Below are 22,082 nucleotides of genomic sequence, written 5' to 3'. Positions count from 1 at the left end.
CTTGAATTTTTACGCTAAAATAATTTGATTTTTGCGATGTTTTTCATAGAAAACTTTACATAATTCCCTCATCCAGCACCACTACGGAAAGAGATTTTCCCCACTAATCCAACGGTGTCTGAAAAATTGTGAAGTTTACAAAACTAAGGAAGTTACAGCAATTGCAAACTCACGTTGGTTTTTTTGAATTTTTTGGATATTAATTATGCGATTTTGAAGCAATACTCTAAAGTTTTCAAGGAAATAGGAAATAGTATTGCTTCGTCTAGCACCATTACATAAAGGGATTTTCCTGACGAATCCAACGGTGTTCTCAGAATTTTGAAATTCGCAAGACTAACAATGTTACAGCAATTTCAAACTCACCTCGATTTTTTTTATAATTTTCCAATATTAATTATGCGATTTTGAGCTTGTTTTTTGAAGAAAAAACATGGGACTTGCACTAATCCGATTTTTTTGCAATAATCTACAATACTGTATACTCAACTCGAAAAATTTTTTCGCATCAAAAATTGACAAATTTCATAAAATGCAAAAAAAAATAAAATGTGAAATTTCACGTAATTTTGTTTATTGTTCGAATCGTTTTCGAATTTCGAACTGCGGAATGCTGGAAAATGATCGAAATTCGAAAAAATGAAGGAGTTACAGCGTTATTGACCTTAAAAATAACCTTGAATTTTTACGCTAAAATAGATTTGATTTTTGCGATGTTTTTCATAGAAAACTTTACACTATTCCTTCATCCAGCACCACTACGGAAAGAGATTTTCCCTACGAATCCAACGGTGTCTGGAAAATTGTGAAGTTTGCAAAACTAAGGAAGTTACAGCAATTGCAAACTCACGTTGGTTTTTTTGAATTTTTTGGATATTAATTATGCGATTTTGAAGCAATACTCTAAAGTTTTCAAGGAAATAGGAAAGCGTATTGCTTCGTCCAGCACCATTACAGAAAGGGATTTTCCTGACGAATCCAACGGTGTCCTCAGAATTTTGAAATTCGCAAACAATGTTACAGCAATTTCAAGCTCACCTCGATTTTTTTTACCATTTTTCCAATACTAATTATACGATTTTGAGCTTGTTTTTTTGAAGAAAAAATATGGGACTTACACTTATCCGATTTTTTTGCAATAATTTACAATACTGTATACTCAACTCGAAAAATTTTTTCGCATCAAAAATTGACAAATTTCATAAAATGCAAAAAAAAAATGCAAAAAAAAAATAAAATGTGAAATTTCACGTAATTTTGTTTATTGTTCGAATCGTTTTCGAATTTCGAACTGCGGAATGCTGGAAAATGATCGAAATTCGAAAAAATGAAGGAGTTACAGCGTTATTGACCTTAAAAATAACCTTGAATTTTTACGCTAAAATAGATTTGATTTTTGCGATGTTTTTCATAGAAAACTTTACACTATTCCTTCATCCAGCACCACTACGGAAAGAGATTTTCCCTACGAATCCAACGGTGTCTGGAAAATTGTGAAGTTTGCAAAACTAAGGAAGTTACAGCAATTGCAAACTCACGTTGGTTTTTTTGAATTTTTTGGATATTAATTATGCGATTTTGAAGCAATACTCTAAAGTTTTCAAGGAAATAGGAAAGAGTATTGCTTCGTCCAGCACCATTACAGAAAGGGATTTTCCTGACGAATCCAACAGTGTCCTCAGAATTTTGAAATTCGCAAAACTAACAATGTTACAGCAATTTCAAACTCACCTCGATTTTTTTTACCATTTTTCCAATATAATTATGCGATTTTGAGCTTGTTTTTTGAAGAAAAAACATGGGACTTGCACTAATCCGATTTTTTTGCAATAATCTACAATACTGTATACTCAACTCGAATTTTTTCGCATCAAAAATTGAAAAATTTCTTTGCTAAAAAAATGCAAAAAAATAAAATGTGAAATTTCACATAATTTTGTTTATTGTTCGAATCGTTTTCGAATTTCGAACTGCGGAATGCTGGAAAATGATTGAAATTCGAAAAAATTAAGGAGTTACAGCATTATTGACCTTAAAAATGACCTTGAATTTTTACGCTAAAATAGATTTGATTTTTGCGATGTTTTTCATAGAAAACTTTACACTATTCCTTCATCCAGCACCACTAGGAAAGAGATTTTTCCCACGGATCCAACGGTGTCTGAAAATTGTGAAGTTTGCAAAACTAAGGAAGTTACAGCAATTGCAAACTCACGTTGGTTTTTTTGAATTTTTTGGATATTAATTATGCGATTTTGAAGCAATACTCTAAAGTTTTCAAGGAAATAGGAAAGAGTATTGCTTCGTCCAGCACCATTACAGAAAGGGATTTTCCTGACGAATCCAACAGTGTCCTCAGAATTTTGAAATTCGCAAAACTAACAATGTTACAGCAATTTCAAACTCACCTCGATTTTTTTACCATTTTTCCAATATTAATTATGCGATTTTGATCTTGTTTTTTGAAGAAAAAACATGGAACTTGCACTAATCCGATATACTCAACTCGAATTTTTTCGCATCAAAAATTGAAAAATTTCTTTGCTAAAAAAATGCAAAAAAATAAAATGTGAAATTTCACATAATTTTGTTTATTGTTCGAATCGTTTTCGGATTTCGAACTGCGGAATGCTGGAAAATGATTGAAATTCGAAAAAATTAAGGAGTTACAGCATTATTGACCTTAAAAATGACCTTGAATTTTTACGCTAAAATAGATTTGATTTTTGCGATGTTTTTCATAGAAAACTTTACACTATTCCTTCATCCAGCACCACTAGGAAAGAGATTTTTCCCACGGATCCAACGGTGTCTGAAAAATTGTGAAGTTTGCAAAACTAAGGAAGTTACAGCAATTGCAAACTCACGTTGGTTTTTTTGAATTTTTTGGATATTAATTATGCGATTTTGAAGCAATACTCTAAAGTTTTCAAGGAAATAGGAAAGAGTATTGCTTCGTCCAGCACCATTACAGAAAGGGATTTTCCTGACGAATCCAACGGTGTCCTCAGAATTTTGAAATTCGCAAACAATGTTACAGCAATTTCAAGCTCACCTCGATTTTTTTTACCATTTTTCCAATACTAATTATACGATTTTGAGCTTGTTTTTTTGAAAAAAAAATATGGGACTTACACTTATCCGATTTTTTTGCAATAATTTACAATACTGTATACTCAACTCGAAAAAATGTTTTTCATAGAAAACTTTACACTATTCCTTCATCCAGCACCACTACGGAAAGAGATTTTCCCTACGAATCCAACGGTGTCTGGAAAATTGTGAAGTTTGCAAAACTAAGGAAGTTACAGCAATTGCAAACTCACGTTGGTTTTTTTGAATTTTTTGGATATTAATTATGCGATTTTGAAGCAATACTCTAAAGTTTTCAAGGAAATAGGAAAGAGTATTGCTTCGTCCACCACCATTACGGAAAGGGATTTTCCTGACAAATCCAACGGTGTCCTCAGAATTATGAAATTCGCAAACAATGTTACAACAATTTCAAGCTCACCTCGATTTTTTTTACCATTTTTCCAATACTAATTATACGATTTTGAGCTTGTTTTTTTGAAGAAAAAATATGGGACTTACACTTATCCGATTTTTTTGCAATAATTTACAATACTGTATACTCAACTCGAAAAATTTTTTCGCATCAAAAATTGACAAATTTCATAAAATGCAAAAAAAAAATGCAAAAAAAAATAAAATGTGAAATTTCACGTAATTTTGTTTATTGTTCGAATCGTTTTCGAATTTCGAACTGCGGAATGCTGGAAAATGATCGAAATTCGAAAAAATGAAGGAGTTACAGCGTTATTGACCTTAAAAATAACCTTGAATTTTTACGCTAAAATAGATTTGATTTTTGCGATGTTTTTCATAGAAAACTTTACACTATTCCTTCATCCAGCACCACTACGGAAAGAGATTTTCCCTACGAATCCAACGGTGTCTGGAAAATTGTGAAGTTTGCAAAACTAAGGAAGTTACAGCAATTGCAAACTCACGTTGGTTTTTTTGAATTTTTTGGATATTAATTATGCGATTTTGAAGCAATACTCTAAAGTTTTCAAGGAAATAGGAAAGAGTATTGCTTCGTCCAGCACCATTACAGAAAGGGATTTTCCTGACGAATCCAACAGTGTCCTCAGAATTTTGAAATTCGCAAAACTAACAATGTTACAGCAATTTCAAACTCACCTCGATTTTTTTTACCATTTTTCCAATATAATTATGCGATTTTGAGCTTGTTTTTTGAAGAAAAAACATGGGACTTGCACTAATCCGATTTTTTTGCAATAATCTACAATACTGTATACTCAACTCGAATTTTTTCGCATCAAAAATTGAAAAATTTCTTTGCTAAAAAAATGCAAAAAAATAAAATGTGAAATTTCACATAATTTTGTTTATTGTTCGAATCGTTTTCGAATTTCGAACTGCGGAATGCTGGAAAATGATTGAAATTCGAAAAAATTAAGGAGTTACAGCATTATTGACCTTAAAAATGACCTTGAATTTTTACGCTAAAATAGATTTGATTTTTGCGATGTTTTTCATAGAAAACTTTACACTATTCCTTCATCCAGCACCACTAGGAAAGAGATTTTTCCCACGGATCCAACGGTGTCTGAAAATTGTGAAGTTTGCAAAACTAAGGAAGTTACAGCAATTGCAAACTCACGTTGGTTTTTTTGAATTTTTTGGATATTAATTATGCGATTTTGAAGCAATACTCTAAAGTTTTCAAGGAAATAGGAAAGAGTATTGCTTCGTCCAGCACCATTACAGAAAGGGATTTTCCTGACGAATCCAACAGTGTCCTCAGAATTTTGAAATTCGCAAAACTAACAATGTTACAGCAATTTCAAACTCACCTCGATTTTTTTACCATTTTTCCAATATTAATTATGCGATTTTGATCTTGTTTTTTGAAGAAAAAACATGAAACTTGCACTAATCCGATATACTCAACTCGAATTTTTTCGCATCAAAAATTAAAAAATTTCTTTGCTAAAAAAATGCAAAAAAATAAAATGTGAAATTTCACATAATTTTGTTTATTGTTCGAATCGTTTTCGGATTTCGAACTGCGGAATGCTGGAAAATGATTGAAATTCGAAAAAATTAAGGAGTTACAGCATTATTGACCTTAAAAATGACCTTGAATTTTTACGCTAAAATAGATTTGATTTTTGCGATGTTTTTCATAGAAAACTTTACATAATTCCCTCATCCAGCACCACTACGGAAAGAGATTTTCCCCACGAATCCAACGGTGTCTGAAAAACTAAGGAAGTTACAGCAATTGCAAACTCACGTTGGTTTTTTGAATTTTTTGGATATTAATTATGCGATTTTGAAGCAATACTCTAAAGTTTTCAAGGAAATAGGAAATAGTATTGCTTCGTCTAGCACCATTACAGAAAGGGATTTTCCTGACGAATCCAACGGTGTCCTCAGAATTTTGAAATTCGCAAGACTAACAATGTTACAGCAATTTCAAACTCACCTCGACTTTTTTTACCATTTTCCAATATTAATTATGCGATTTTGAGCTTGTTTTTTGAAGAAAAAACATGGGACTTGCACTAATCCGATTTTTTTTGCAATAATCTACAATACTGTATACTCAACTCGAAAAATTTTTTCGCATCAAAAATTGAAAAATTTCATAAGGCCTTTGCTAAAAAAAATGCAAAAAAAAAATTAAATGTGAAATTTCACGTAATTTTGTTTATTGTTCGAATCGTTTTCGAATTTCGAACTGCGGAATGCTGGAAAATGATCGAAATTCGAAAAAATGAAGGAGTTAAAGCGTTATTGACCTTAAAAATGACCTTGAATTTTTACGCTAAAATAGATTTGATTTTTGCGATGTTTTTCATAAAAAACTTTACACTATTCCTTCATCCAGCACCACTACGGAAAGAGATTTTCCCCACGAATCCAATGGTTTCCGAAAAATTGTGAAGTTTGCAAAACTAAGGAAGTTACAGCAATTGCAAACTCACGTTGGTTTTTTTGGATAATTATTATGCGATTTTGAAGCAATACTCTAAAGTTTTCAAGGAAATAGGAAAGAGTATTGCTTCGTCTAGCACCATTACAGAAAGGGATTTTCCTGACGAATCCAACGGTGTCCTCAGAATTTTGAAATTCGCAAACAATGTTGCAGCAATTTCAAGCTCACCTCGATTTTTTTTACCATTTTTCCAATATTAATTATACGATTTTGAGCTTGTTTTTTGAAGAAAAAACATGGGACTTACACTAATCCGATTTTTTGCAATAATCTACAATACTGTATACTCAACTCGAAAAATTTTTTCGCATCAAAAATTGACAAATTTCATAAAATGCAAAAAAAAAAATGCAAAAAAATAAAATGTGAAATTTCACGTAATTTTGTTTATTGTTCGAATCGTTTTCGAATTTCGAACTGCGGAATGCTGGAAAATGATCGAAATTCGAAAAAATGAAGGAGTTACAGCGTTATTGACCTTAAAAATAACCTTGAATTTTTACGCTAAAATAGATTTGATTTTTGCGATGTTTTTCATAGAAAACTTTACACTATTCCTTTATCCAGCACCACTACGGAAAGACATTTTCCCCACGAATCCAACGGTGTCTGGAAAATTGTGAAGTTTGCAAAACTAAGGAAGTTACAGCAATTGCAAACTCACGTTGGTTTTTTTTGAATTTTTTGGATATTAATTATGCGATTTTGAAGCAATACTCTAAAGTTTTCAAAGAAATAGGAAAGAGTATTGCCATTACAGAAAGGGATTTTCCTGACGAATCCAACGGTGTCCTCAGAATTTTGAAATTCGCAAAACTAACAATGTTACAGCAATTTCAAACTCACCTCGATTTTTTTTACCATTTTTCCAATATTAATTATGCAATTTTGAGCTTGTTTTTTGAAAAAAAAACATGGGACTTGCACTTATCCGATTTTTTCGCAATAATCTACAATACTGTATACTCAACTCGAAAAATTTTTTCGCATCAAAAATTGAAAAATTTCATAAGGGGTTTCCCTTTGCTAAAAAAAATGCAAAAAAAAATAAAATGTGAAATTTCACGTAATTTTGTTTATTGTTCGAATCGTTTTCGAATTTCGAACTGCGGAATGCTGGAAAATGATCGAAATTCGAAAAAATGAAGGAGTTACAGCGTTATTGACCTTAAAAATTACCTTGAATTTTTACGCTAAAATAATTTGATTTTTGCGATGTTTTTCATAGAAAACTTTACTTAATTCCCTCATCCAGCACCACTACGGAAAGAGATTTTCCCCACTAATCCAACGGTGTCTGAAAAATTGTGAAGTTTACAAAACTAAGGAAGTTACAGCAATTGCAAACTCACGTTGGTTTTTTTGAATTTTTTGGATATTAATTATGCGATTTTGAAGCAATACTCTAAAGTTTTCAAGGAAATAGGAAATAGTATTGCTTCGTCTAGCACCATTACAGAAAGGGATTTTCCTGACGAATCCAACGGTGTCCTCAGAATTTTGAAATTCGCAAGACTAACAATGTTACAGCAATTTCAAACTCACCTCGATTTTTTTTACCATTTTCCAATATTAATTATGCGATTTTGAGCTTGTTTTTTGAAGAAAAAACATGGGACTTGCACTAATCCGATTTTTTTTTGCAATAATCTACAATACTGTATACTCAACTCGAAAAATTTTTTCGCATCAAAAATTGAAAAATTTCATAAGGCCTTTGCTAAAAAAAATGCAAAAAAAAATAAAATGTGAAATTTCACGTAATTTTGTTTATTGTTCGAATCGTTTTCGAATTTCAAACTGCGGAATGCTGGAAAATGATCGAAATTCGAAAAAATGAAGGAGTTAAAGCGTTATTGACCTTAAAAATGACCTTGAATTTTTACGCTAAAATAGATTTGATTTTTGCGATGTTTTTCATAAAAAACTTTACACTATTCCTTCATCCAGCACCACTACGGAAAGAGGTTTTTACCACGAATCCAACGGTTTCCGAAAAATTGTGAAGTTTGCAAAACTAAGGAAGTTACAGCAATTGCAAACTCACGTTGGTTTTTTTGATTTTTTTGGATAATTATTATGCGATTTTGAAGCAATACTCTAAAGTTTTCAAGGAAATAGGAAAGAGCATTGCTTCGTCCAGCACCATTACAGAAAGGGATTTTCCTGACGAATCCAACAGTGTCCTCAGAATTTTGAAATTCGCAAAACTAACAATGTTACAGCAATTTCAAACTCACCTCGATTTTTTTTTACCATTTCTCCAATTTAATTATGCAATTTTGAGCTTGTTTTTTGAAGAAAAAACATGGGACTTGCACTAATCCGATTTTTTTGCAATAATCTACAATACTGTATACTCAACTCGAAAAATTTTTTCGCATCAAAAATTGAAAAATTTCATAAGGGGTTTCCCTTTGCTAAAAAAAATGCAAAAAAATAAAATGTGAAATTTCACGTAATTTTGTTTATTGTTCGAATCGTTTTCGAATTTCGAACTGCGGAATGCTGGAAAATGATCGAAATTCGAAAAAATGAAGGAGTTACAGCGTTATTGACCTTGAATTTTTACGCTAAAATAGATTTGATTTTTGCGATGTTTTTCATAGAAAACTTTACACTATTCCTTCATACAGCACCACTACGGAAAGAGATTTTCCCCACGAATCCAACGGTGTCTGAAAAATTGTGAAGTTTGCAAAACTAAGGAAGTTACAGCAATTGCAAACTCACGTTGGTTTTTTTGAATTTTTTGGATATTAATTATGCGATTTTGAAGCAATACTCTAAAGTTTTCAAGGAAATAGGAAAGAGTATTGCTTCGTCCAGCACCATTACAGAAAAGGGATTTTCCTGACGAATCCAACGGTGTCCTCAGAATTTTGAAATTCGCAAACAATGTTACAGCAATTTCAAGCTCACCTCGATTTTTTTTTACCATTTTTCCAATATTAATTATACGATTTTGAGCTTGTTTTTTTGAAGAAAAAACATGGGACTTACACTAATCCGATTTTTTTGCAATAATCTACAATACTGTTTACTCAACTCGAAAAATTTTTTCGCATCAAAAATTGAAAAATTTCATAAGGGCTTTGCTAAAAAAATGCAAAAAAAAATAAAATGTGAAATTTCACGTAATTTTGTTTATTGTTCGAATCGTTTTCGAATTTCGAACTACGTGTACAATTTGGATAGTGTAAAGCTTCTGTCAACAAACTGACTCTTTTTATTATATTTTTCAAACAAACAACATTAAAGGAACAAGCTAGTCTACTTAGTTTCATCAAAAGTTTCTTATAAATACGAGTATAACAAGTTATCATATTACAGTTCGGCCAACCTGACAATATGATTGCCCACAATCATGATATAAAAATTGTGTATATTATATAAGTGTGACCAATAACATAAATCTATAACCTAGGTGTCAACCATTTCCGAAGTCGCTTTGCTTCAATTATACCCTTATATGGGATCTGTGTCAGTTGACAATTGTCAACAGCTCTCACAACCTAGCGATCATTATCTAATACTTTTTCAATAATATAGGGACCACGATATTTTTCACAAAATTTCTTATTCTTCCCAACTGTATTGTCAATATTCATAATAACAACATAATCACCCTCATCGTAACGTTTTGCCGGTTCATGATGTTTGGAAAAGTATAATTCGTTGTAGTTCTGAGATCGCTGTATAGAATTCAATGCCTTAACCCTCATATCCCTCAAATTTAGTTTCTCCTCATTACCCATTTTCTCATCTAGATATTCCGACAGCTTATCTACCACCACCCCTCGTTGATTCGTTCCAAAGAGTAACTTCGCTGGGGTTTCCTTTGTAGAACTGTGAACACAGTTATTGATAGCATATTCCACCTGGGACAATTTCAATGACCAATCGGAATGATCTATTGGGTCACTCAATTTGCTCAACATGGACTTAATAATACGATTTACACGCTCAACCTGCCCATTTGCTTGTGGAGAGGCAACCGCCACCTTAACATGATTAATATTATTTTTCAAAATGAATTCAGAAAACTCCAATGACGTAAAACATGATCCTCTGTCCGAGATTAGGCGTCTTGGTCTACTGTAATAACTAAAATACTTTTCGAGAGAACAACAAACCTCCTTAGTGCTCGTCGAATTTACAGGATAAAGTCGAACAAATTTTGTAAAAGAATCAACTACCACTAAAATGTGTTTTTTTTTCGATTTTAATGATGGAAGTGGTCCGAAGTGATCCACGTGTATCGTATCGAATGGCTCCGCCACCTTTGGAATGCTGTACATGTTCTGTTGGTTTATTCTAGCTGGAGCAGCATAAATGATACATTTTATACAATTCTTAATGAACTATCTATCTTATTGCGCATGTCTGGGAACCAAAAATTCTCTCGAATCTTATAATAACATTTATCTGTCCCCAGGTGTCCAAGCTTCCCATGTATCATTCTTATCACATTATCTTCCATTTCCTTTGGGACATATAAACAAACGGTTGCACGCACTTTCTTAAATAAGAGACCGTCTATTAGGTCAAAATCACATATCTCTTCCTTTTCCAAACGTTTACATAAGTCCTTAATAACAGGATCTCTAGCTTGGGTCAGTTGAATTTGGACATCGAGTTGATTCGAATCTACAGAGCAAATCATGTTACATCCCACATGAGGGGATATTTCCTTTTCTATACATCTGCTTAACATATCCACATGACCCATAGAAGAACCCTTCCTGTGTTCGATAGAATAGTCATAGTTCTCTAGTTCCAATGCCCAGCGGGATATCCGAGGATTAACTTGTCTCTTGTTCAAGGTCATTGTAAGTGAATTGCAATCTGTGACTATGGTAAAATGTAATCCTTCTAAATACACACGAAACCGGCGCAACGCGTAAATAATTGCGAGTGTTTCCAGTTCGAAGCTATGATATCTCGATTCTGCATTGGTTGTAGCCTTTGAAAAAAATGCTACGGGGTGGAACTTTTTATCATCCTGACGCTGCATCAATATTGCTCCGAATCCATGAGAACTTGCATCACAATGTAACTCCGTATCGCTTTTAGGGTTATAGATAGCTAATACTGGGGCCCGAAGTAAACGAGACTTTAATTCACTAAAGGCCTTTACACATTCTTCAGAGAAAACGAATTTTTTCTCTTTACGAAGCAAATCTAACAATGGCCTTGCAATATTTGAGAATGACGGAACGAATTTCCTAAAGTAGGAAAACAACCCAAGACAAGTTTGTAATTCCCTATGATTCCTTGGCATTGGTATTTGTTTCACAGCTCGCAAGTGATTTTCTGTCGGCCGTATACCTTTTGGGCTGATTAAGTATCCTAAATACTCTAAACTCTGATAACCAAATTTACATTTAGTTAACTTGATACGTAATCCGTACTCAAAAGCACGTCCAAGTACAACCGCCAATGTCTGAACATGAGAATTGAAATCAGAGGATGCAATCAATAAGTCATCCATATATATAACCACTCTATGGTCCTCTATTAAGTCGCGAAATATACCATTTATAAAGCGTTGAAAGTTTGCTGGAGCATTCTTTAAACCAAATGGCATCTTCAAATACTCGTACTGTCCAAATGGGGTTACAAATGAAGTGTATGGAATTGAATCATTATGCATTTCTATGTTGAAAAATCCATCCTTCAAATCCATGAGGCTAAACCATTTTTTGCCTGATATGCTCTCAATACAGTCCTCGATGAGGGGTAAAGGAAAGTTATCCCTAATAGTCTTTTTGTTTAACGCTCGATAATCGACACACATCCGCGTTTCCCCTGTCTTTTTCTTTACCAACACAATTGCTGACGTGTATGGAGAATTGCTGTAACGTATTATTTTCCTTTCTAACAAATCACTAACAATCTTCTGCGTTTCCTCACGATCACGAACCGACAATCTACGGGGAGAGCAGTGTATTGGAATATCATCAGATAATTTAATCTGCATCCTATAATCAGATGACTTTTTATCAATTCCCTTTGGAGTTATATAACGATTATGAATAAGATCTTCTAAAGTCTTCTTCTGGAATGAATTTAACAAAGGATTTAGATCAATATCGTCCGTACGTATCACTTGGGAATTCACAGGACTATCATAAGAATTGCTTATCGTAGATGGTGTAGACACCGAGGTTATATTATTATTGTCATTTATTTTTCTTGTGGATTCAAATACTTCTATATCATTCGTAGTTTCCTTGACTTGAAGTAATTTTACATTAAATGCATGCACAAAGTTCCGTCCAAGAATCATTGGAACATGAATGCTCTCGTTCGGAACAACAAGTAATTCTATTTGTTTAGACGATTTTTTAAATTTTATTAAACAAGAAATATTTCCATATATTTTCAAAGGGGAATTGCCAACTCCAACATACGAAGTTGGTATTAAATTCTTCGAACGTATCACACCAGTCGGTAATAAAGACATCTTAACCAAACTAATTGGGCTACCGGAATCGATCAAGCACGAAATATTCGCAGAATTAGTATATTTGGATCCACAAGAATATTTAAAGGCCACACTTACCATTTGTGTTGTGTCTACAATATCATTACTACAAAATATGGGAGCAGTAACATTCATCCTTTTAGGACAATCCTTGTAAAAATGTCCCATTTGGAAACAATGGAAACAAGATCCCGGTGGACGTCGAGGCTTATTGCAGGTGTTCTTCATATGTCCAAATTGAGAGCAATTGAAACATCGTATGCCTTTAGTATTGTCACGGTCTCTTTATGAGTACTGACTGTTTTTGACCTGCGTTTCTCGTATCTATCTATTCCATGCATCAATTCTTGTAATGAGTTTGATCCGTATAGAATGGATATGTTGTTGGTTTTATCTTCCATTCCGTCTATTATAATGTCAACCAGTTCTTGCTCGTTGATTTCGCCTTCTGCTGCAATAGTTTGCATTGCTACTATATAGGCAATACACGGCTCTGTTGGCTTCAACTTGCGCAAACGCAATTTTTGATAAACTTCTTCTTGCGTTACCGTTCTCTTGAAAATGTCTAAGAGCGATCTCTTCAACTCCTTATATTCTTTGTACTTTGAATTTTCCATGAACTCTCGCGCAGTTCCAACCAGCAAATATCTTAAGCACATATATTTTTCTTGGTCAGTCATATTTATAGTGTAGCTTTCAAAAGAGTTTATCCATTTTTCAATTTTTCCTCCATCATTCCCAGAAAATTTCGGAACCATCATAGAGAGCTCGTCATAATTGATATTTGTAGAAACCTTTTTTCCACCGTTTTCTAAAGATTCAATTTGGTTTCGAAGAGCCAACATTTCTTGCTTCAATCTCAAAACTCTAATTTCACTCTCTAGTTCATCAGCTTCACGGGATAAAACGCTTGAACGAATGAAAGGGTCTGTTACCTGTGATGGAACAGAAGGTCTAGAAAATTGTCCTCGAAGTAAGTTTGCAGGAACGGAAACTGAGGAATAATTGACGGAGGGTACGGAAGAAACAACACAAGAAGATACGGAAGGAGGTACGGAAGTTTGTGTTTGCGGAAGAACATCACAGGACACGCCAATTGCTCTATTGTTAAAAGCGACACCCAATGTATTTGTATTCATTAAATCGGAAATAACTGATGAAGTCCGGGCGGCAGAAACAGAAGCAGCAGTCCCTGAAGTACCAGGAAATTGTCTTTGAACTGTATTTACAGGAACGGAAGCAGAAGAATTATAGACGGAAGGTACGGAAGAAATTACGGAAGGAGGCACTGAAGTCTGTGTTTGCCGAAGATTTGCACAGGATACGCCAATTTCGCTGTTATTAAAAGCGCACTCAATGTATTTCTAGATATTAAATCGGTTGAAGTCCGTGCGGCAGAAAAACAAGCGGCAGTTCCAAGAACCAATTCAGTTTGATTTGTGGACTCACCATTACATTGAAATGACTGAAGCAAATTTTCAGTATCGGCAGTTGCGGAATTAATAACGGGAGTTTCATTCAAAGTATTGGATGACATTGTAGTGACAGTTACAGATGAATTCCCAGCAGAATCAGAAGAAACCACATTTCCAGAAGGCAATTCAGTCTGCTTTGATGGACCACCGTTAACTTGCAAAGAATCATATAATGTTCTCAATTGTGCAATTGACGCTGTTTCTGGAAATTCCACATTTGAAGCTTTCAAAGCTGAAAGAATTCTTTCTCGAGTAGGGCGTGAATCCATATTTAAAAAAAATTTTTTTTTTTTTTTTGAGTCTTCTTTTTTTTTATTTATTTTTTTTTTTTGGAACCCCACACCTGAATTGTAAAGCTTCTGTCAACAAACTGACTCTTTTTATTATATTTTTCAAACAAACAACATAAAAGCAACAAGCTAGTCTACTTAGTTTCATCAAAAGTTTCTTATAAATACGAGTATAACAAGTTATCATATTACAGATAGCAAGTAGCTGTAAGTGGACTGTATGTTTTATTGAAGCTCCCAAATTGTAAGAAATGAAAAAGAGAACAGTTGAAATAAAAGGCAACAGATTAGATTTCACCGTTACAGTTTATTACATTTCAGCAAGCCCTTACCGCCTTCTTGAGATGATGCTGCACAAGTGATTTAATGGCGGTGCAAGAAAGTTAAAAGTGCCTAGATTTAGGAAAAGGCGAATTGGAAATTTGGTCAACATGGCCGCTCTTTATCCGTTTGAGTGAAAGCTTTTGGCCCTTTTGCATACAGAATAGATAAAAGGGTTGCCAAGTTGACCAATAAAAGCAAATCCGCGGGAAATAATGAATACAAAGATACTTAAAACAATTTCAAAGATTTATTTCAATGTAAATCAGTAAGGTATGTAATTCTATTATATATGTGTGTACTTATGTTAGCATAAGGATAGGTTTTTTGATCTGGCTTCAACATGCCGGCCCCCTTGCACTAGTGCAACTTAGTAGTGGCAGGCACCGGAAATTGTCCACCCGAATATGGTGCTTTGGGCGATCGGCATCGTGGAGGATGTTTGGATCATGCCGGCCTTCAAAATTTTAGGAAGCTGGTCGTTAGCGATTACAACCTCGATATTTTTTGGTGCAAAGAAATGTGGATCCGCTAAGTCGGTAATCTGGTCATATGTTGTCTTCAATTTTTCATCTGGGACCGTTGTTGGAAGTGCCATATTCAGCTGCGACTTTACTACACCAGATACTTGTATTTTGGCAGTGGGGTCCTGGTAAGACTGCAGATTAAGTGTGCAGTACTCTTTTCCGTCCTTTGTGGTCTTGAGGTGTAGTCTATCCACCAATCCTCGTACAATTATAGTTTGTACGCCGCCTGAATTCAAGAGAAGTCTTGTTTTTTCTGGACCTTTGGAAGTAAGGCACCGTCCCAGGGCAGTAGGAAGAAAAACGTGCGTTTTTGACCGACGGCTTAGACGCTCGTCAACATAAGATTTCTTCCGATGAATGGATGATGATGGACGTCTTTGGTTTTCAGATTTGGATCGAGGTTGAGTTTTGCTGTCTTTGCGTTGAAGTGTTGTTCTTGCTGATGAATCCACGTGTATTAGTGTGTGATGGTGGCTTTGGCACACCATGCACGTTTTCCTCGACGGGCACCAATGTCTCGTGTATGCTGTGCATAAGCAGTTCAAACAAAAGCCTTTGTCTTTCCACACTTCACGTCTTTTGGCAATGGTCATTCCCAGAAAAGTTGGACACGACTTCAAAAAATGTCTTTCTTGGCAGATACGGCATTTGGGTGGGCTATAGTTTGAACAAGTTATTAGATTTATAAAATATGTGAACAGATTGATCGGTGGAAACATTTTTAGGCATTTGGCAAAATACGAACATTAGAATCCTTTCCCTTAAAAACTTTCAGGACCCTTCCCAGACACCATTCGTTTGGTGGAATGTTGTCCTCTTTGACCACAACAAAATCATTTTCCTTTAAGTTTTGCTGTGCAGATTTCCATTTATATCTACGCTGCAGTTCGCAGATGTATTCTGTCTTCCAACGCTTCGAAAATTGAATTTGCAGTGCCTTGAGCCTCTGCCAGCGATTCAGCAAAGGCAAGTTGTCGGAGCAATCCTCGGCAATCGCCATTAAAGAGGTTCCCCTTAAGAAATGACCAGGAGTGAGCGGGATTAAGTCAGTAGGGTTTTCGCTCATAGGAGAAAGGGGTCTTGAATTAAGTACACTTTCGATACGAACAAGAAGAGTGGAGAACTCTTCAAAGGTAAATTTAGAATTAGAAGCCACTTTTCGCAAATGTGACTTCATGCATTTGACAGCCCCCTCCCACAATCCACCCATATGTGGATCGTGAGGTGGAATGAAGTGCCACGAAAAATCATGCAAACTGTATTTGTCGGATATGAATTTGTGAACAGTTTTTAGAAATGTCTTGTAATCTTGTGCCAGGGATCTACTTTTTTTATACCCTCCACCAAAAGATGGGGGGTATACTAATTTCGCCATTCTGATTGTAACTACTCGAAATATTCGTCTGAGACCCCATAAAGTATATATATTCTTGATCGTCGTGAAATTTTATGTCGATCTAGCCATGTCCGTCCGTCTGTCCGTCTGTCCGTCCGTCCCTCCGTCTGTCTGTCGAAAGCACGCTAACTTCCGAAGGAGTAAAGCAAGCCGCTTGAAAATTTGCACAAATACTTCTTATTAGTGTAGGTCGGTTGGTATTGTAAATGGGCCATATCGGTCCATGTTTTGATATAGCTGCCATATAAACCGATCTTGGGTCTTGACTTCTTGAGCCTCTAGAGTGCGAATTTCTTATCCGATTGGGATGAAATTTTGCACGACGTGTTTTGTTATGATATCCAACAACTGTGCCAAGTATGGTTCAAATCGGTCCATAACCTGATATAGCTGCCATATAAACCGATCTTGGGTCTTGACTTCTTGAGCCTCTAGAAGGCGCAATTCTTACCCGATTGGAATGAAATTTTGCACGACGTGTTTTGTTACTATATCCAAAAACTGTGCCAAGTATGGTTCAAATCGGTCCATAACCTGATAATGTTGCCATATAAACCGATCTTGGGTCTTGACTTCTTGAGCCTCTAGAGTGCGAATTTCTTATCCGATTGGGATGAAATGCACGACGTGTTTTGTTACTATATCCAAAAACTGTGCCAAGTATGGTTCAAATCGGTCCATAACCTAATATTGTTGCCATATAAACCGATCTTGGGTCTTGACTTCTTGAGCCTCTAGAAGGCGCAATTCTTATCCGATTGAAATGAAATTTTGCACGACGTGTTTTGTTACTATATCCAAAAACTGTGCCAAGTATGGTTCAAATCGGTCCATAACCTGATATTGTTGCCATATAAACCGATCTTGGGTCTTGACTTCTTGAGCCTCTAGAGTGCGCATTTCTTATCCGATATGAATGAATTTTTGCACGAAGTATTTCGTCATGATATCCAACAACTGTGCCAAGTATGGTTGAAATCGGTCCATAACCTGATATAGCTGTCATATAAACAGATCTGGGGATTTGACTTCTTGAGCTTCTAGAGGGCGCAATTCCAATCCGATTTGGCTGAAATTTTGCATGACGTATTTTATTTTTAATTTCAACAACTGTGTCAAATAAGGTTCAAATCGGTTCATAACCTGATATAGCTGCCATATAAACCGATCTGGGATCTTGACTTCTTGACCCCTAGAGGTCGCAATTATTATCCGATATGCCTGAAATTTTGTACGACGTATCCTCTCATGACCATCAACAAACGTGTTTATTATGTTCTGAATCGGTCTATAGCCCGATACAGATCCCATATAAATCGTTCTCTCTATTTTACTTCGTGAGCCCCAATGGGCGCAATTCTTATACGAATTGGCTGAAATTTTACACAGGTCTCCAACATATAATTTAATTGTGGTCCGAACCGGACCATATCTTGATATCGTTTTAATAGCAGAGCAACTCTTTTCCAAAAACTGTGCCAAGTATGGTTCAAATCGGTCCATAACCTGATATTGTTGCCATATAAACCGATCTTGGGTCTTGACTTCTTGAGCCTCTAGAGTGCGCATTTCTTATCCGATTGGGATGAAATTTTGCACGACGTGTTTTGTTATGATATCCAACAACTGTGCCAAGCATGGTTCAAATCGGTCCATAACCTGATATAGCTGCCATATAAACCGATCTGGGGTCTTGACTTCTTGAGCCTCTAGAAGGCGCAATTCTTATCCGATTGGGATGAAATTTTGCACGACGTGTTTTGTTATTATATCCAACAACTGTGCCAAGTATGGTTCAAATCGGTCCATAACCTGATATAGCTGCCATATAAACCAATCTTGGGTCTTGACTTCTTGAGCCTCTAGAGGGCGCAATTCTTATCCAACTTGAATGAATTTTGGCACGTAGTATTTTGCTATGATATCCAACAACTGTGCAAATATGGTTTAAATCGGTTCATAACCTGATATAGCTGCCATATAAACCGATCTGGGATCTTGACTTCTTGAGCCTCTAGAGGTCGCAATTATTATCCGATTTGCCTGAAATTTTGTTGTGATACCCAAAAACTGTGCCAAGTATGGTTTAAATCGGTTCATAACCTGATATAGCTGCCATATAAACCGATCTTGGGTCTTGACTTCTTGAGCCTCTAGAGGGCACAATTCTTATCCGATATGAATGAATTTTTGCACGAAGTATTTCGTCATGATATCCAACAACTGTGCCAAGTATGGTTGAAATCGGTTCATAACCTGATATAGCTGTCATATAAACAGATCTGGGGATTTGACTTCTTGAGCTTCTAGAGGGCGCAATTCCAATCCGATTTGGCTGAAATTTTGCATGACGTATTTTATTTTTAATTTCAACAACTGTGTCAAATAAGGTTCAAATCGGTTCATAACCTGATATAGCTGCCATATAAACCGATCTGGGATCTTGACTTCTTGACCCCTAGAGGTCGCAATTATTATCCGATATGCCTGAAATTTTGTACCATCAACAAACGTGTTTATTATGTTCTGAATCGGTCTATAGCCCGATACAGATCCCATATAAATCGTTCTCTCTATTTTACTTCGTGAGCCCCAATGGGCGCAATTCTTATACGAATTGGCTGAAATTTTACACAGGTCTCCAACATATAATTTAATTGTGGTCCGAACCGGACCATATCTTGATATCGTTTTAATAGCAGAGCAACTCTTTTCTTATATCCTTTTTAGCCTAAGAAGAGATGCCGGGAAAACAACTCGACAAATACGATCCATGGTGGAGGGTATATAACATTCGGCCCGACCGAACTTAGCACGCTTTTACTTGTTGTATTTATTTTGTTTATTTTTTTTGGATTTTTTTACATTTTATTTTGATTTTTTTTTTTTGGATTTTTTTGGTTCTTGTTATATTAAAACTCACAGAGCGTGAGAGTTAACACAATTGATAAGGCAATATGCAATTGTGGAAGGAAGCCTTCCTTCAAGGTTATTGTTCATGAAGATTTTTCTTTGAGATTGGTTTTCTTTCGTCAAAGTTCCTCTTGATGGTATTAAGCTTGTAGGCAAACTCCTCGATTACACAGCATATTCAATGGCAGGAAGTTCTCCCAACTCTTCGTTAATGGGTGACTGCTGCTGCTGTGAACAATTTTGCCAATAATCTTTGCTGGCCTAAGACTTGTCTATGCCTTCAGACAAATTTCTAGTTGGTGAAGAGACGAGCCGACTGTTGGATGGAGCTCTTTCTTAGTTAAAAGAATCGCTGCTTACAAGACTTTAAATTCAAACGCCATAGAGCTACTCAAAGAGATTGCTCAATAATTTGTTGGAAATAGGAGCTCTTCTTTAGTTATAAAAAGAGCTCCTAACAGGCTTGTTATTTCTAACGCAATAGAGCCTCTCAAAAATGTTTGATTCTCGTAAAACTCCATAATCGAGAGAAAAACTCTGGGTTCGAAGAATTGTGTGCCGCAGATTCTTAAAGTGCTGTATCCATGGATTGGGCCTTAGTACTCCTAAGTTTCTCGCTGCTTCACAACCTTATAAAACTCTCCTCCACAGGATTTGTGCTAAACGCAAGGCATTTCTTTGGGCATTGGATCTTCGGGAAATTTTTCTTTGATAATCTCTGTTGCGTTCTAAGAGAGAATCGATGTTAACTGCCGCGTACTGGCAGCCTGGGTGAGGTGGTGTAACCCACTCCTACACTGACTGTAGTCAGTGGCTTTGTGAACTTGGCCATGCTCTTGGCCTGAAGTTTCATTGAAATATCCCCGCTCTGCTGTGGGGGGATGGTTTTCTTTGTGTGTGTGCGTGTTGTTGTTTAAAAACTAAGGAGATGTGGCAACATCGTCCTTAGATTTTGCTTGAGGTGTTATCAACATGTGCTGTGTTGGTTTGGCTGTGGGAATTCCTCCTGAATTCGCCCTGTTGCGCCGCTCATTTTCGCCGTCAATTGCCATTTGAATTGACGTTGCCCGGGGATCACCGCGAGGAGGGCCGCCAATGTGGCGCTATACTTAGTGTAGTATAATGAGTCGACTTGAAGTTTTTCCCTTTGCGAAAAACTCCCTTGATCCCCTTATCTCTTAGACTTGAAACGGTGGTATAGAACATTTGTAATTAAAAAAAATATAGAGAGAAAATATTTACAACGGCAAAGTAAGGCATTCTGAAACTAATTTGACACTTGTGAAGCCCAAATTAACTACGCAACTTCTCCTAGGTAAGGCAAAAAATCATCGATTTCCCAAAGTTAAGTGGCGCTCGTGAAGCCCAAGTAACTAGCACATAAACAGAGTAGCAAATCAGAGTAATTATGAAGAGCGCTCTCGTGAAAAACGCTCAGAGTATATATGTATGTTAAAGCATATAAAAGTATACGACTATGTACAGCAAGGCGATTTCAAACTTATACGTGAATATGGTAAAGCTTTTAATTAAAGTAAACTCAAATACTTCACTTTCCCAGAATGATCTTTGTATATACAAATTATGCCGAATTGCCATCATCCAATTTATATAAAGTATAAATTCTTATTCGTTCACAATTTTATAAATCTACATACCTTTTCTCCATGACTAAGAATTAGAATAGCTGATATGCAACTTAAAACAGTGAACGTGATCCAAGATTATTTTCGTCTGCACAACTTCTTTCAGTTCCTCGGACGGTTCGAAAGGACCATGTACAATTTGGATAGCAAGTAGCTGTAAGTGGACTGTATGTTTTATTGAAGCTCCCAAATTGTAAGAAATGAAAAAGAGAACAGTTGAAATAAAAGGCAACAGATTAGATTTCACCGTTACAGTTTATTACATTTCAGCAAGCCCTTACCGCCTTCTTGAGATGATGCTGCACAAGTGATTTAATGGCGGTGCTAGAAAGTTAAAAGTGCCAAGATTTAGGAAAAGGCGAATTGGAAATTTGGTCAACATGGCCGCTCTTTATCCGTTTGAGTGAAAGCTTTTGGCCTTTTTGCATACAGAATAGATAAAAGGGTTGCCAAGTTGACCAATAAAAGCAAATCCGCGGGAAATAATGAATATAAAGATACTTAAAACAATTTCAAAGATTTATTTCAATGTAAATCAGTAAGGTATGTAATTCTATTACATATGTGTGTACTTATGTTAGCATAAGGATAGGTTTGTTGAACTGGCTTCAACACTGCGGAATGCTGGAAATTGATCGAAATTCGAAAAAATGAAGGAGTTACAGCATTATTGACCTCAAAAATGACCTTGAATTTTTACGCTAAAATAGATTTGATTTTTGCGATGTTTTTCATAGAAAACACTATTCCTTCATCCAGCACCACTACGGAAAGAGATTTTCCTCACAAATCCAACGGTGTCTGAAAAATTGTGAAGTTTGCAAAACTAAGAAAGTTCCAGCAATTGCAAACTCACGTTGGTTTTTTTGAATTTTTTGGATATTAATTATGCGATTTTGAAACAATACTCTAAAGTTTTCAAGGAAATAGGAAATAGTATTGCTTCGTCCAGCACCATTACAGAAAGGGATTTTCCTGGCGAATCCAACGGTG

General features: G+C 35.5%; 3 protein-coding genes across 3 annotated transcripts in view; all 3 read right to left on the bottom strand.

The window, feature by feature from the left end:
* The window catches only part of LOC106084621 (tudor domain-containing protein 1), a 787,010-nt gene extending 764,928 nt beyond the window's left edge, over positions 1 to 22,082 (bottom strand). The window contains exon 1 of the mRNA XM_059361948.1: positions 21,102 to 22,082. The gene's annotated coding sequence lies outside the window, so the exon portion shown is untranslated. The remainder of the gene's footprint in view (positions 1 to 21,101) is intronic.
* Positions 9,238 to 10,384, bottom strand: LOC131994893 (uncharacterized protein K02A2.6-like). Its single transcript, XM_059361965.1, has one exon. It carries the CDS (start codon positions 10,330 to 10,332, stop codon positions 9,547 to 9,549), a length of 786 nt encoding a protein of 261 aa, XP_059217948.1. The 5' UTR covers positions 10,333 to 10,384; the 3' UTR covers positions 9,238 to 9,546.
* LOC131994894 (uncharacterized) lies at positions 14,839 to 17,575 on the bottom strand. The gene is made up of 2 exons (XM_059361966.1): positions 15,880 to 17,575; positions 14,839 to 15,791 (listed from the first exon to the last, which is right to left on the bottom strand). The coding sequence occupies exons 1-2, from the start codon at positions 16,507 to 16,509 to the stop codon at positions 15,705 to 15,707; spliced, it is 717 nt and encodes a 238-aa protein (XP_059217949.1). The 5' UTR covers positions 16,510 to 17,575; the 3' UTR covers positions 14,839 to 15,704.

Source organism: Stomoxys calcitrans, chromosome 2 (assembly GCF_963082655.1).
Source record: "Stomoxys calcitrans chromosome 2, idStoCalc2.1, whole genome shotgun sequence".
NCBI classification, from domain to species: Eukaryota; Metazoa; Arthropoda; class Insecta; order Diptera; family Muscidae; genus Stomoxys; species Stomoxys calcitrans.
Note: the sequence above shows the minus strand (reverse complement) of the source record. Positions and strands in the feature narration are given on the sequence as shown.